The sequence below is a fragment of the Glycine max genome, chromosome 1 (genome assembly GCF_000004515.6).
Source record: "Glycine max cultivar Williams 82 chromosome 1, Glycine_max_v4.0, whole genome shotgun sequence".
NCBI classification, from domain to species: Eukaryota; Viridiplantae; Streptophyta; class Magnoliopsida; order Fabales; family Fabaceae; genus Glycine; species Glycine max.
This window is the reverse complement of record NC_016088.4, coordinates 57,054,889-57,070,032: the sequence shown is the minus strand read 5'-3', so window position 1 is coordinate 57,070,032 and position 15,144 is coordinate 57,054,889. Positions and strand designations below refer to the sequence as shown.

Sequence of the window (15,144 nt, the reverse complement as noted above, 5' to 3'; positions counted from 1 at the left end):
GTTTCCATAGAGAGGAATCAAACCAGTCATATACTTGATACACCTACTAACCACACACACCAGACCTTGTAATAGATCAAACTTTTTTGAATGCAACTTAGTAAAAAAAAATACTCTCTTGAATAACTCTAATAATTCAACTAATATATGCATATTCCACACATAAAATTTAGATAAATTTATCATCAACATTTACTTTATAAATTTGAGTACTCAATATGAATCTTTAATCTTTAATTTAATAATAATTATTGAAAAGAATAAATGCTTATATGAGTGTGTATGCCCGTGCGAAATAAATTTTAACCATAACGAAATATGTAGTCATCAAGCACCCAGTCAAAAAATGCAAGGAAGGCATATGGATAAACCATATTGAAGCCTGAAAGGTTCTCAGAAGTATAATAGCGTGCTTGCTAAACCACCACCCCTTCAAATGAAAATAGTCTAGCTTTCAATTTAGGAAAGCATGAAAAATTATCATTTCCCTTTTGGATGGGATGAAGAAAAGACTTGGTTTATATGCGCGGAAACAATGATTTACAATTTATATAACTAATTTTTCCTACGCTATGGTCGGCGTTCCCCCGAAAAAAATTTATGGCCGACAGACAAAAAATGGCACCTATACATCTTAGTGATTGATTCTACATTTTTTCTTTATTCTAATTCTACAAAAGTATAGGTAGTAACAGCATTTTATTAGCGTGATTCAACTGAAGATAAGGATAACTGAGGAAATCAATCACTCGCAAGTCAAGAACCGCTTCTTAGGTTTGATCAAACAGCTTGTATACCGAGTGGTTTGAATGTTAAATGAATGCAGCAACTTCTTGTGTTGTGACACACATGCCGCTAATCCTTTGAACGACAACTTGTAATCAAACTTCCAGACATGGCTCCTGTTTGAGATACAAAAAATTAGTGTATCCCTCATTGCCAAACAATTTGCAAGAAAGGAAAGAAACTATGGGATAACCCTCATTGTCCCAACCCAACGCATTCAAAAGGAAACAACAAAGTGTCAGAAATTGATCAAAGGTATTATAATATCGATGATCTCTGCATGAGTCAAAAAATGGATCTCCACTTTGGAAGGAAAAAAAAAAACAAGAAAAGCCATAACATGCTAACCTCCCGATCTTAAAGCAAGCAGGCCAAAACTTAGTCCAAAAATATCAGGTTGTTGGCCGTGTCATTGTAGATAAACCTCGTCCCACCGGAATAACACCTGGATAAACATCATCTGCTACTTCCTCTTCTAAAGGAGCTGCAAAAGATAGTAAAATTACTTAAGTAACCTTTATTACATAATTTGTACTTGAAAATGAGACAGATTTCTTTCTTCCAAAATGATGTGGTAAAATAGTGTTTTCGACTATTTATGGACACTCAACATATAGCCAAATCCACAGAAGCCTGGACATAGTTGACTGGTTACTTCAGATACTAAGATCCGTTTGTTACCTATGGAACATGTTTAATGTAGATACATGTAGCAGTTCAAAATTTCAAGTTCTGAAAGGAAGAAATTGTGTCAATGCCCTATGTAACGTATCAGAGCTTAAGGGCAGATTTGGAATTGGGATCTCATTCCTCACTTATTATGTTTGGAATATTCTTTTTTCACTTCAAACGTTTGAAATATTCTTTCGAGAATAAAATTTTAATACTCAGTCAAACCTGGGAATTGAAACAATTGTCAAAGCTAATGCCCAAATTAGGTAAAGATGAAAGATGAAATCCGGATTTAAGTTCCAAAATTCCTTGGAGAAATTAGCAAAGCAAGATCCAATGTTAGCCATTGGGAATATTACTAAACCTGCTATATCTTGTGCAGTCTGAGCACCAGCAATTCCAATGCATGAATATAGAGAATTCTCATCCACTTTCAACTGTTCATATGCAAGATATATATCCTCAATAGTAGCAACTTCATATAGAAATGTTAGGTCCTTGATACATGATATGTCCTGGATCACACAATCAATATTAGAATAAGAATAATTTAGAAGCAAGAATGACAAGATTAGAAGCACAATAGAAAATTTTACAAGTCTAAGTTTGGCAGGACTAAAAACCTTAAACCTAGTTTTGTTTTGCAACAAAATTAAAACTTGAATATCCCACTTCAAGATTCGGATATTTCTATCTCACCTTCCTTGGAACAGAAGAAGCTTGTAAATGAGCTAATAATCCTAACCAGTAGGCATTTGACTTAATTTCAGCTTCATGTCTCATAAGAAGGGTCCGTTTAGCCTACATTAGAGGAAAGCACCAAAGGAATCTCAAATTTAAAATGCATAGCATATAGCAAGAAAATTTAAGCCGTATTTGGAAATAAAGTGAGGGCGCCATGTACATTTTAACCAGAAAGGTATTTACTCTTTTTTAAGAAACCATTATGGAGAAACACAATAGGAAGCTGAAGAATCAGTTCATATGAAGAGAGAACAAAAGAATAAAATTAATCAAATTTGAATACGGATACTATATACGTTTAGCAGAAAAACTGTCTAAAAGTGCTGCCCACTAAATTGTAATGTAAAAACAAGTTGAGACAAGTTGAGCATTTCAATAACTAACCCTGTCCAACTCCCTCTCAGTAATTTTGTTGCTATGCAGACCTCTAAGAACATTCTTGCATGCATCAACAGCTTTGTGGACCTGCAAATCAATTTGACCTGAAACTTTTGAACAGAAGGAAACTAGCAGCAAAAATAAGAGTGAATGTTACTAGAATGAAGCTCACACCTTGCTTGGAGTTGATGTCACAGAGATCACATACCATCCTAGTTTAAGCCTATCAAACAAGTTTAATTCAAATGACACGTCATATGTCAACCCCAGAGAATCTCTGACAGTTGTGAAGAGCCTGTACAGAAACGTGTAATCAGATTTCAGACTAAAAACAACTAAAAATAACACTTGGGTATTTACTATACTCCTAGATATTTTTAAGATTTCAACCCAAAAGTAACGGGGTTGGCATGTTTTCAGTATGTAGATGATCAGGCTATAGTCTAAGCCTAGAATTGAACATGGTATCTAAAATTTCTGCCTATAAAGCAACAACTCCAACCAGACACCCCGGGACATAGCTTATGTCCAAAATATAGGACCAAGGGGCATTGTACACATACACTAGTATTTAAGCTTGTGCCTTGCACAAAATAAATGTTTAATGTATATACCTAAAATTTATAATAAATAAATACTTTTAAATATAAAAATTATATTATAATTAAAATTCATAATAAATAAATATTTTTAACATATAAATTGTATTTTAGTATGATAAATAATTTATATTGTGATACAATATTATTGATAATTATTAATTTCTTTTAAAAAGTATTGAAATTCAATTTAAAACTAAAGATATTGAAAATGATAGAATGAAAGATATAAGTTGATAAGAATCCCTAAAATTGCTCCAGTTAAAGAAAAAATCCTAAAAACACTCTAATTGAAGAATGATACCTAAAAATACTCTTGTTCAACATAGCTATTCTAATTTATGTAAAGAGAAGATATAAAATCAACATGACAAAAATCTAAATTAAGAATTAAGATTTATATAATTCACATTCTAAAAACAAAATTGTTAAGGATTACAATTTTCATATCAAATTGAACAGAGAATACTAAGAGGGATCATTTCACAAGGCAATATTTACCCAAAAAATCCCAAGGTAAGAAGATGAATCATATCTCTTAAAAGTTAAAATGTCTAGTTTAGTCCAATGTAAATGAGCCTCACCAAAAAATGCTATGAGCCTCGAAATATTTATAAGTTGACTTTTTTTATGGTAAGTGTCTAAGAAGTGTTTAGCCAAGAGTAGGTGTTGGCTCACTCTCTTGACTCATGTCCAAGTCATGTTAGAAAGACGTCCAAGCTGAGTCAAAGAGGTGTCCGAGCCGGACAAAAATTGTTTTTAATTATGACACAGTGAGGGGTGTCCAATATGTCATTCAATGGAGGTGTCCATGCTTCCTAACTTTCTTTACCAACCTAACTACAGGTGAGAGCTGAGGAGAAAGAGGTACCTAGAATTTATAATCTCAGAAAGCAGTCCCATTGTTATACCAAAGAAAAGAGGATGACCACAAAGGCTTTTCTGCAAACCTTGTGTCTGTTGTGCATCAGATTTTGACTGATCATCTGCACAAGCCATTTCCAGAATTTAGCAATTAACAGTAATTCTGAAAAGATAATTTTTGAAACACATAGTAGGATATGATGCCACAAGAAATAAATAAGATCAACAAAGTTCACCATTGATTATTGATGCATTATTAATTGACTCTAACAAGTCTACTCCATCAACAGTAAAACCCCAACGGTTTGGCGCTGGTCCTGCTATATAAGCACATGCCCTCTCATCGGTGTCCTTCAAAAATACCTGCAAAAAAGGAAAAAGTAGATGACCATGTCAGAAGCCAAGTTCTTAAATGTATTGCCACTAATTCTGAAAGTGCAGAAAAAAACAAATTTGACTATGCAACTAAAAATTATATTGTCAAGTTCTCACAAAACAACATATGCATAAAGGTAATTTATGCTTAGCTTCTCACTTCTTGAAACTGCAAATCAGATGGAGATGGTCGAAATAAGGGTGGGTTGAATTTTTGCTCTCTTTCATGATTTCTTGTGGCCTGAGCTGTGCCAAGGTAATCAAGAATGCAAGATTCAATGTCCTCCTCAGTGAAGTCACCTACAATGCATACCTGAGGAACAAAAAATATTTAGTGTTTGAATGCAATTGTAAAAGAACTATCAATTTAACAAATTAATGATAACAAACCTCCATGTTATCACCAAAAAATTGATTCATCACTGCATCCTTAACAGATTGCAGGGTTAAATTTTCCAGTGATTTTGGTGTAGGCTCAATAAACCGCTCATCTCCATCCAACATTGCTACCATGAGTTTGTGAGCAGTTGAGCGTTCCAAGCTCTTAGGGATGGACCGGTAATATGACAGATACAATTGCCTTGCTCTATCAAAAGCATCATCAACCCAGACACTATGCTGCATAACAGAAACATCACAAGGAATGCAACAGAGCAGAGATGTAATTGAGTACATAAATGCAGTAATACGACCAAGAATTATATTTATATATTATATGTAAGCAACATATGTGGTTAAGAAAAGGCTTAGTTATAAGAGGAAAGATGTTTACCTCAAGTACCATGTGAAGCAATTGAAAGGCTGCACGCATCCCATTGTCTCTTAAAGTAAAACGGAACTCCATAGATATGAATTCCTCCGTAGATTCCAAGGAGCAATTTATCAGGTGATTTACACAGAAAAGTTCCACCTGGTATTATGCATGAAATACAAGATATTCGTTAAATGGAAGTGTAGATAAGTTTTTAGATACGGAAATTATCTATGTGTAGATGACATATTCACATCCATGAGAAGAAGTTCAAATAATAGAATTTATAGGGGTGAAAAAGCTATGCACGGAGTTCTCCAGACATTAAGTGCATTCGCCACCAAATTTTCACAACATATAAAGAATAATCTAATCTGTGCATTCAGTATCATACAAAGGCACCCTCAGTGCTGAGAGGACATTTCTCCCATAATTATGCACTGCAATAAAAATGGCCTTTTAACATTTGCCATGCAATTATACCAATCTGTATATCATATTAACATTCAGAACACTGTTTAATATATGCACACTATTATAAAATTGTGCTTAAATTTTGGTGTATATTTGAATGAAAAGTTTCCACTTTGCATTTTGGAATAAGCATTTCTACAATAGTATTTAACCAGGAATAAGCCTTTTAGCACTTTAATTTGAAAGAACTGAAAGAGGTATTATATAATCATGTTCTCCTAGTCCATCTCAGCAACAAATGCAAACATAACAAGGCCTACTAAGATGCTAACCATGGTCTCTCTTGCTCCCCCAATATATTAACAACTAAGCTAGTTTAGAGGGAAAAAAGTTTAAAAGAATAATAGAATCAATTAGTTAAGAAAATATCAACAAATAATTCCATAAGCTTCAAAGTGCCAGGTACAGAAGAATGCACGTAACTCTATTGTGAGTCAATGGAAAATAGAAACATCTGACAAGTACCTGCTCCCTTGAGAAATTGCCAACACGACCTCCCTCACTAAGTGTCCTAACACCCACAATCACAGATCCTCTTGACTCAGGACTCTCAGCTGCTCGTCCACCACCAACAATCAGCCGCATCACACCGCTTTGTGTTTCAGTTTTTGATATCTGTCAACCATAAAATGAATTAATAAGTTCAAGAAAACTGATGGGGCAAATAGAAATAGGGGAGAAATAAAGTAGAAATTAAAGGTGTTTGATTGAAGAGAAGTAGAGAAGAAATAAGGAAACGATAAGTAGGTGAGTAGAACTAGAGTGGAACTGAGTAGTAAAACCCACTTACTTTTTAATTCTCTCATTTCTATTCATATCATACCAAACAAACCCAATTTTATCCATCACCCCCATTTCCACTCCCTCCCCTCTATTTCCAAACAACCAAACAGACCCTTAATGCTGAATGCATCACAATGACATAGCAAAGGAAAATAAGGTACTAGTATCATGACTCATGAGAATCTCAATATAAATTCACAGAAAACCTTATAATTAACAGGAATTCCATTAGCGAGACGGCGCCGGGTGATCCCAGTTTCCTCATCATGAAGCTTTGTAGCATCTGTTTCAGGATTTACAGGAATAAAGGCCGGCTTGCGCAGCTTTTTCAACTCTTCTAGCTTTGTTGATTGTATTAGCTCTTTTGGCACCTCAAGCTACATACATACATAGCAATTAATTAGCTGAACAACAATCATGTATATATTATATGCTAGACAGACGAATTAGCTCTCATTACTAGAATTCACTGTCTATATATAATGAATCCAATTTGAATCAGTGATAGACTCATATCATAGCACATGAAGAATATAGATGTCATTCATAGGGAACAAAACAACTTTTGAATGTAATCAAATATTAAATACATTAACAAGTCATCAGTCACAAGGTGAAAATCAATTCTTCTAAAGCCAAATCAGGATCAACTAACAAGGAATTAAGCTGAAGGAAGAAATACCTCAGGCTCTGGCTGAATAGGTTCATCCAATCCAGCTTTGATAGCATCCGTAATTTCAGTTGATGATATCTTGAATTCTGTTTCACCAGCTCCCTCATTGTGAACTTTTTTTGGAACACAAGCAACAATTGCTGCAGGAAGTGGTGCAGTAGGCTTTGCAAAATCAGCTATAAATTCTAACACCTTGGCACCAACAGAATTGACCTGAACCAGAAGACATTTTAAGTAAATGACTAGAAGGTACCAGTTATGTTTTTTATAGCTTACAACAAAAAAAATTTCTAAGATGACTTTTGAACATATTAAATTTAATTTAAAAATATAATAAAATATTTAGTACATTTTGTTTAACTTGTCAATAAAAATTGAGAAAATGACACAACAAATGAGCAAAACAAACAAAATACCAGAAATATAACGTGGTTAAGGAACAACATTTAAAACCAACTTAAAATTTCTTAAAGTAAAATCAATACAGTTAACAATGATGTAATGGTATCCTAAATATTTTCTTTAACACACTAATGAGCTACAAGAAAACAATCTAAGATAGAATGAAAGAAACTAAAACCTCATCTTTAGCATGGAAGGAATGCACAAATCATTATGCAAAGGGAAAAATAATCAATCTCTCTTATCAGGATAAACAAAAAGGTTGCATTAAAAAATTAAATTGTTACAAAGAGATATCTGTACAAAAACTTTGCATCAGCTCATGCCTCTAACAGAGACTTCTACAGTTCTACTTATAAGTTGTCATAATAAAAAAAGAGTCAGCAACAATTAATTCGATTGTAAAAAAATCAAGAAATCTTAAGTAAATTAAGTAGATTCAGATTTATAACAAAAATTCAAAATTAGTGTTAGCAATCTGCACAAGGTCCAATAGCTATCAATGAAATTACCTCCTCAAGGGTAACTGTCCCAGCAACAGCAAGTAAACTTTCATGCCCTTGTCTCTGGTCCATAACTTTATGTCCAAGAGCATCACTTTCCATGATAAAATCCAAGTTATCAACAGAAGATACATTATCAATCATGGCTGCTAGGTGTTCACTATCTTTCAGAAGGGCATCTAAATAACGAGTTAATTCACCCTGGGTAACCCCAAACTCTTTAAGTCTCCGAACCTGTATGACACAAATTTACATTAGACTCTTGTCATAGAAAGAATGAAGTAAAGGTAGGCTATCATTCAAGCTATTTGAATCCTTAAATAATAATTTTTGTTATGCAACCCAAAACCCAAAAGGATCCTAGGAACATTCATAAAGTAAAAGAAAAAAATCATAAACTTCATGCTAAGTAATTGTCATAAAGTTGAGTCATTTTATATCTTTCTAGGTTAAACAAAGGAATAAAAACCAGCAATTGAAATATAAACAAAATGGATCTTAAAATAACTAACTGAAACAACCAATGGAAAGAAAAATACAAAATAGTTCTATTGCAAACAATCAAAGCACAGCATAAGAAACAAACCTCTTGAACAGCAACTCTAATTGCATTTTGCCAATTCTTTGGTTCTGCAGTTATGGTAAGAGTGGTCACAGTGCATCCTTCCCTTCCAGAGTCACTGTGATCCAATTCGACTGAAGTGAACGGTGGATTTGAACTCTGTAAATTTCAGGCATCAATAAACATTTAAATGCAAAGGGATGGACAATCCATGAAAATAACAAGAGAAAAGGGATTTATATTGGGAAATTTGAGTATGTATGATTGAAAAATGAAATCCACAGAATGGAATCACTTGTTATCTCTGTCAATAACTTGGACATACTTTATAGAAAACTGAGTATAATTACAGGAAAATTAGGATCAGTTTCGTTAGAAGAAACATTTTCTATTTCTATTTCTTGTTTTCACTAAAAATCACAAAAATGTTATATTATTTTCAATTATCAAATATTTATACAAGAAATGGTGAATACAACAAAATCACATGATAAATGCCAAATGAATTCCTACACTAGTCATAAAAAAGACAGGATCGAGAAATAGAACCGATGCAGATACAAAGAATTTCATCTCACCTTATATCTTGTATTAATTCGAAAATGAAGAGCAGACAAAAATATTCTTTTCATCAAGACCTGGCGCAAGTCTCTGTATGTTTGAACCTTATTCACTGGAATCTGCAAAAGATATAAAAAACATAATTAATAGAGGAAACATAAATTTAATAATATCTAAAAGCATATCAATAAAACTCTAAATAGGAGATACGTAAAGAAAAAAGTATGGAAGAAGAAAAATGAGGATCATTATAGAAAATGTATAATATCTAAAAGAATATCAATAAAACACTAGTGCCAACCACAAAAGTAGCATAGCAAATTCTGAGATAAACCTTTTTTTTATGAATGAAGGGATTCTAACTCTAGAGTCCTTCTAATGCAAGAATAAAAAAGGTTGTGAAATCATAAAAATCTCCCTAAAAAATGAGTAAGCAACGGCAAAATGGGTGGACCAAACAGGGATTTCATAACTATTCAGATTAGGAATTTGCTAGAAGCAGAAAATGTTGCAACATTGCAACAAAGTTGTTGAAGCAGCCAAAGGCCGATATCTGCCCCACATTGCTGCTATAGCATGGCACAATTTTACACTATAACTATTCTAGTGAGGACCTTACAATGTTTAAAGCCAGGAAAGGTTTAGTGACATAAGGACATAGGCATGACAGGCCCAGCTTGCATTGAATTCCACCTTGTCTCTAAAGCTTATTGCTCAACACTAAAGTACACTCTAATTATCATTAGACCAAGACAACATCTACTAGACAAGTTATATGAATATGATAATAGTTTATTTCAATTGTTCATTAGACCAGTAGACCTTGATATGATCCTGTAAATCACATATTTGTGTCCTTTCATGTGTTATGCCCAACATCTTCATTGACCATTTCTCCACCACAAAAAGGTCTCCAACTAAGTTATCAGCTCCAAAAATTTTATTCACATGCAAATAATAATTAACAAAAAAAGACAAAGAAATGGTAATTCTTGGGGGAAGACAGAAATTATATTTACAAAAGCAACTGCAAAATCTACAGTAAGTTGGACTCAAAAATAAGAAAACACAATACTCAACCTTTTCATACCTTGCAGAACATATTAATTGAAAAATTTTGAAGTAACTCATGTTGAAATATTTGCGGCGGCATCAAATCAGCACCGCTCCCAGGAAGTGACCAATTATGCTTCACAGGAGGACGAACAGCTTGTCTTTCCTTATTGAATACTTTTGATTGATCCATAGCATTGGCTGATCTTTCAATAGAATTTCCACTCGAACCAACAGAAAGCTTAGGAACGAGAAAACTAGCCATTGCACCAAATGCACTTGGAGTGGCTACAGAACCTTTCTCATTGTCTGCACCAGTTTGTCCAAAAACTGCCTGTGTGACAAGTATAAGATTCTTAAATATTGTAAGAATGATCATAACCAAACCTAATAATTTGCAAATATAGGACATACTTCAATATGGTAAACAGTCTTTGATATGTTATCAATATCCCCCACAATGTACAAGGTAGCATTTGCAGGGAAATACCAACGCTCATGAAACTTCCTTATTTTATCTGCATCCCACTTCTTTATCTGTTCTTCTAAGCCAATGGGAAACCTTTTGCTGAGCTTATTTTCAGAATGCAGATGCTGTAACAACTGCAATTACAGAGAAATTAAAAGCAATGAAAATAGGAAGCAATAAAATTGAGTCAATATTCTGCAGAACACAAAGTTGATAGCTTGAATTTTCAAGAAATATTATGTTCCTCACCTGGCAATCAACTCGATACTCTATTGTATTCATCATTTGAAGCTCTGAGAGTATAGCACGCCGTTCTTTTTCAATTCTAGAAGCAAGAAACTTTGGGTGGAAAGCTATCTGCAAGCATCAATAACAATAAGCTGTGAGTAAATGCCAACCTAGAAGTACTAAAGCATAAGACCTAGATCAGATGAAAGACCACCTTAAAGCAAATATATACATTTGTACAAAATAGGAAGAGGCTTATATAGCAATGGCTTGAAATAAAGCAAAGTTCAATAAAGCGTACCTCATTCAAGGCATCTAGAACAAATGGAAGTAAATCACCATCAGAATCCTGACAAACAACACCCATTAATAATCAACAGCATCAATAAAATATCAAACAATTCAATATGATTTGATGCATATATACATATATTGGAAATAAGACATACATGTTCACTTTCATTTTAGATGATCAGTCCAAGTAACAATTAAGCAGTAAAGAATATGAATCCCAGTAGCAAGAGGCTGAGAGATTTAAGATAAAAGCAGAGTACACATTGGGAAATTGTAGGCAGTTTAAATGCGCCAAAGAAGAATTTTAACACATAATAAGCAGAGTAAACATGACTGTCAGATTTCTACCTTTATGGTTGTTCAGTTGCCTTAATTGCAGTCCACCCCTAGCCTGTCTTAATTGCGGCCTCTTTGGGGGCTGCCTTAATTGCAGCCTTAAGGTGGCGTTTAGTCCCACATCAACTAAATGATTTAAGTAGAGCTTATAAAGCTTGGGTGAGGATCACCTTACCAGCCAGTTTTGCGGGGTTGAGTTAAGCCCTAAGCCTAAATTCTAAGAATAATCTTTACCTTTCCAATTCATTCTCTCTCACTGGAGAAGTTTCTTTCTAGAAATAGAGCCTAAATCTCTCCCTATTCCCTAATGGATTTTTACTGTAAATATCATGTTGAATCTCTTTTAAAAGAATATAATTCCTTAGCATTGACATGGATTTAGCTTCAAATGTCACAAATTTTAAGTGCTGGGCACTTTGATACTATTAGAACATTGGGATTATTCATGACAAATTCTTCTTACAACTTAAGGTAAAAAAAAAATACATTGTAAGTCGAATACTGTGCTGTTCAAAATGTGAATTAATCATATTCAATATAATGTCAACAATTTCCACATATTGCTTGGACAGAGGTACACAAGAAACATCATTTACCCAATTCTCATATTCTTAATTTAAATTAATAATCAGTAACATAACAAAGCTGGAAAACATCCAAAGTTGTAAATGAAAAACATCAAAGAACTAATATTTGAATATATCACAAAGAAATGCACACCAAATGGCCCATACCTTGGTGCTCGTAGGAGCATGGATGTGAAACACCGTATGGTGGAAATCAGTATAAGCATTTGAACGGGCTCCCGTCCCCAAAAGCTTCTCACGTTTTTTACTTCCTAGGAAAGCAACATGTTCAATCATATGTGCAATTCCTTGCTCGTCCTCCTCCTCATCTATTGATCCTGCATGAACTTCCAAATGTGCTTCGAACCTAAAATTGAATCAGTTGATATTAAGTAGTTAGCAACAAGCACATTCTAGAGAAACTGCAATGCATACACGTGCACACAACCCATTTTGAACTTGTTATCATCAGTATATTAGTATTGCAGCAAAACAATGTTTAAAAGAGAAAACATAAAACTATATGACATTTGACTGTATCAATTTTATTAAAAAATCTTCTAGAAGTAATAATGTGATTGCAAACTAAATTATTCACTTCAAAGTGTTGATATTATATATGCATTTAAACTCAGAACACTATTCACAGACACATTTTAAATAGAATACAATTCACAATTAAGAACTATGAACTGCTAACATAGCATTCCTGCAGAAACAACTACTGGTGAACAAGAGAGTAAGGCACTGAGGTGAGGTGCCTCAAGGAGAATTGAAAAACACAAAGCAATATGCTTCAGCCCTCAAGCAAGTAAACAAGATGCGTGTGCATTCAAGATATCAAAATATATTTCATCTTATCCACATTAATAGGGTGTAATAAACAAAGTCAAGGATGACAAATCAGCAAATCCACATAGAAACACATCCTAGTTTTGGAATGAATTCATAAAAATGGTTAAAAATCACCTATTTGGTGGAACTTTATTTGGCAAAATGAGATAACGCAACCCATTTTTCAGTTGACCTCGATGCAACTTAGGGTGAGATGGAAGTTCAGACTTTAGAAAGCCCTCTATCTGCTCCAGTTCAGAATCATTTACAGTTAAATCTTGTTTTTCAGCAATACCATCTGGCCAGGTTGTACTTGCTGCATGAGGCTCATCTGGACCGACAGTTGCACGTGGAATTTGAACCTGCTTGACAATTGACATGACCGGCAGAAAATACATCACAATAAGAATCAAAAGCAATGAAAACAAACATATAATAGTGTCCTCCAGCTTATTAAAATGAAGCTTGAGAAAACTTACAGAAGAACGAAGGAGCTTATTGTTGTTAGATAGGCAGAAACAGGATTTATCGAGAAAAGCTCCAGGGACAAATGTTGAAAGATTGGAACGGCGTTTCCTCGCGAGACAGCAAGAGGCACAGCTTTGTTGCGGCAACAAAAACGAGGGTTCACCAACGACGAAAGCGAGGCCGCCGCGGGAGTTGTTCCTTCGCAATCCCAATCCGCCGCCACAAACAGCCTTAAGCCTCCTTCTATCACTAATAGAGAAACACGAAGAATTAGCTACAGTAAAGGTTCGAATTTGACATTGGAAGTATCAGCAATCAAAGAAGAGAGAGTAATACCTTGGGAGAGAAGAAGATAGGAAAAAACGGTTGTTGCGCAATCGAGTGCGAAAACGAGCAGAGGAGGATGTGGCAGGAGGATGGCGCGGGAAGGCGAGGTTACTTCCAACGACGGAGAGCGAGGTTGAAGTCGAAGCAGCCATAGCCATGGGCATGGGCATAGTAAGTAACTAAATAACTCCTTAGCCTCAACCGCAGAACAGAACAGAACAGAACAGAAAGAACAATCCAAATCGAGAGAGAGAGAGAGAGGGTAATACGGTGGTTATAGACACCGCCACCCCACACAGAGAAGAGACACAGAAACAGACGCAGCCTCTCGATTTTCAGATTTTTCCTTCACTTCCGCATCCTCTCCTTTCCATTTGTATAGTTTACAAATGTCACGTGTAATCTAAACACGGCCCAACGCTCTCTATATATAAGCAAATCAAAATATCAAAATCAAATACTCCTTTTTTATTTTTTTTTTCTTTCTTTTTCTTTCCAAAATATCTTTTTATTCTGGAAATACTATTTACCTAATAATTAAAAAAATAAGCCATTTTTCCTAGTTTACTTTTTTTTAGTCCTCCAATTCAAAAACTCATTGAAATATCAAAATTAAATATGCACTTACAAATTATAAGACTTGGGAAAATGAAATTTATGTTTGTTTGGTTTATTTTGCAAATGGAGCTTTGTAAATTAAGTCAGATGAGCATAATCCATGAGTTATTAAATTTATTATGCATGTCTTTGATTTTTAGAAATAAAAAATAAGTTTTGTGAACAAAAAAAAAATCGGTTAAAAGAAGTTGTATTAAAATGTGAGTTTTAACATTAGTTTATTAATTCTCAACTATAAATCTAACAAGTCATTAATTCATTTAACCAAATTATTTAATCTATTTTATTACGAGTTAACTTATATAAGTTAATTTATATATATGTATTTATTTATATGTATAAATTATATTAATCAAATGATGAAATATTAAGATTGAATTATTTGAGTAATACTCAGTTAAATTTTTTATAAAAATAATTTTTAATCAAGATCTTTTTCCTCTAAAAAAACCAGAGAACTAAGAAAAAAAAAGAATGATTTGACCCTGCATTATTTTTACTTAATATTGGATTTTTATGAATTTTGTTTCTAACTCAATTATATCAGTCTTTGGTTTCGATTTTTACTCACATTATTACTTCTCATCGCATTCATCTCTAATTTATTTTTTATTATTTAAATGAATTAACAGTCTTGAATAATCAGAGATCTACGAATTATATTTGATGCTTGTGGTGAAAGGTTTTCTGGCTTGTGAATCATACTTCAAAATTAATGCTTTTTAAAGTTTGAGACCCAAGCATCAGCATTCATTTGATCGTAGGTCTTTTAATTAGAAGAGATGAAATCAGGTGCGTTTTCTTTCCTGTTCCACCATCACAAT

At 33.7% G+C, this 15,144-nt stretch overlaps 1 protein-coding gene across 3 annotated transcripts; it reads right to left on the bottom strand.

The window, feature by feature from the left end:
- Positions 1-458: 458 nt before the first annotated feature.
- LOC100794716 (stromal processing peptidase, chloroplastic) lies at positions 459-14,108 on the bottom strand. Of its 3 annotated transcripts, XM_006573788.4 has the most exons (25): positions 13,712-14,107; positions 13,387-13,624; positions 13,043-13,272; positions 12,242-12,440; positions 11,179-11,226; positions 10,899-11,006; positions 10,595-10,783; positions 10,218-10,514; positions 9,145-9,246; positions 8,591-8,725; positions 8,014-8,238; positions 7,109-7,312; positions 6,633-6,803; positions 6,109-6,258; positions 5,191-5,328; positions 4,809-5,036; positions 4,579-4,731; positions 4,280-4,406; positions 4,051-4,165; positions 2,755-2,875; positions 2,587-2,667; positions 2,158-2,259; positions 1,823-1,973; positions 1,135-1,270; positions 459-902 (listed from the first exon to the last, which is right to left on the bottom strand). In XM_006573788.4, the coding sequence occupies exons 1-24, from the start codon at positions 13,870-13,872 to the stop codon at positions 1,179-1,181; spliced, it is 3,765 nt and encodes a 1,254-aa protein (XP_006573851.1). In that variant the 5' UTR covers positions 13,873-14,107; the 3' UTR covers positions 459-902; positions 1,135-1,178. The 3 variants fall into 3 exon arrangements, 1 of the variants encoding a protein (XP_006573851.1); XR_005892421.1 differs by having other exon boundaries at positions 1,135-1,973; positions 13,712-14,108; XR_005892422.1 differs by having other exon boundaries at positions 1,135-1,973; positions 13,043-13,269; positions 13,712-14,108.
- Between the last annotated feature and the right edge of the window lie 1,036 nt (positions 14,109-15,144).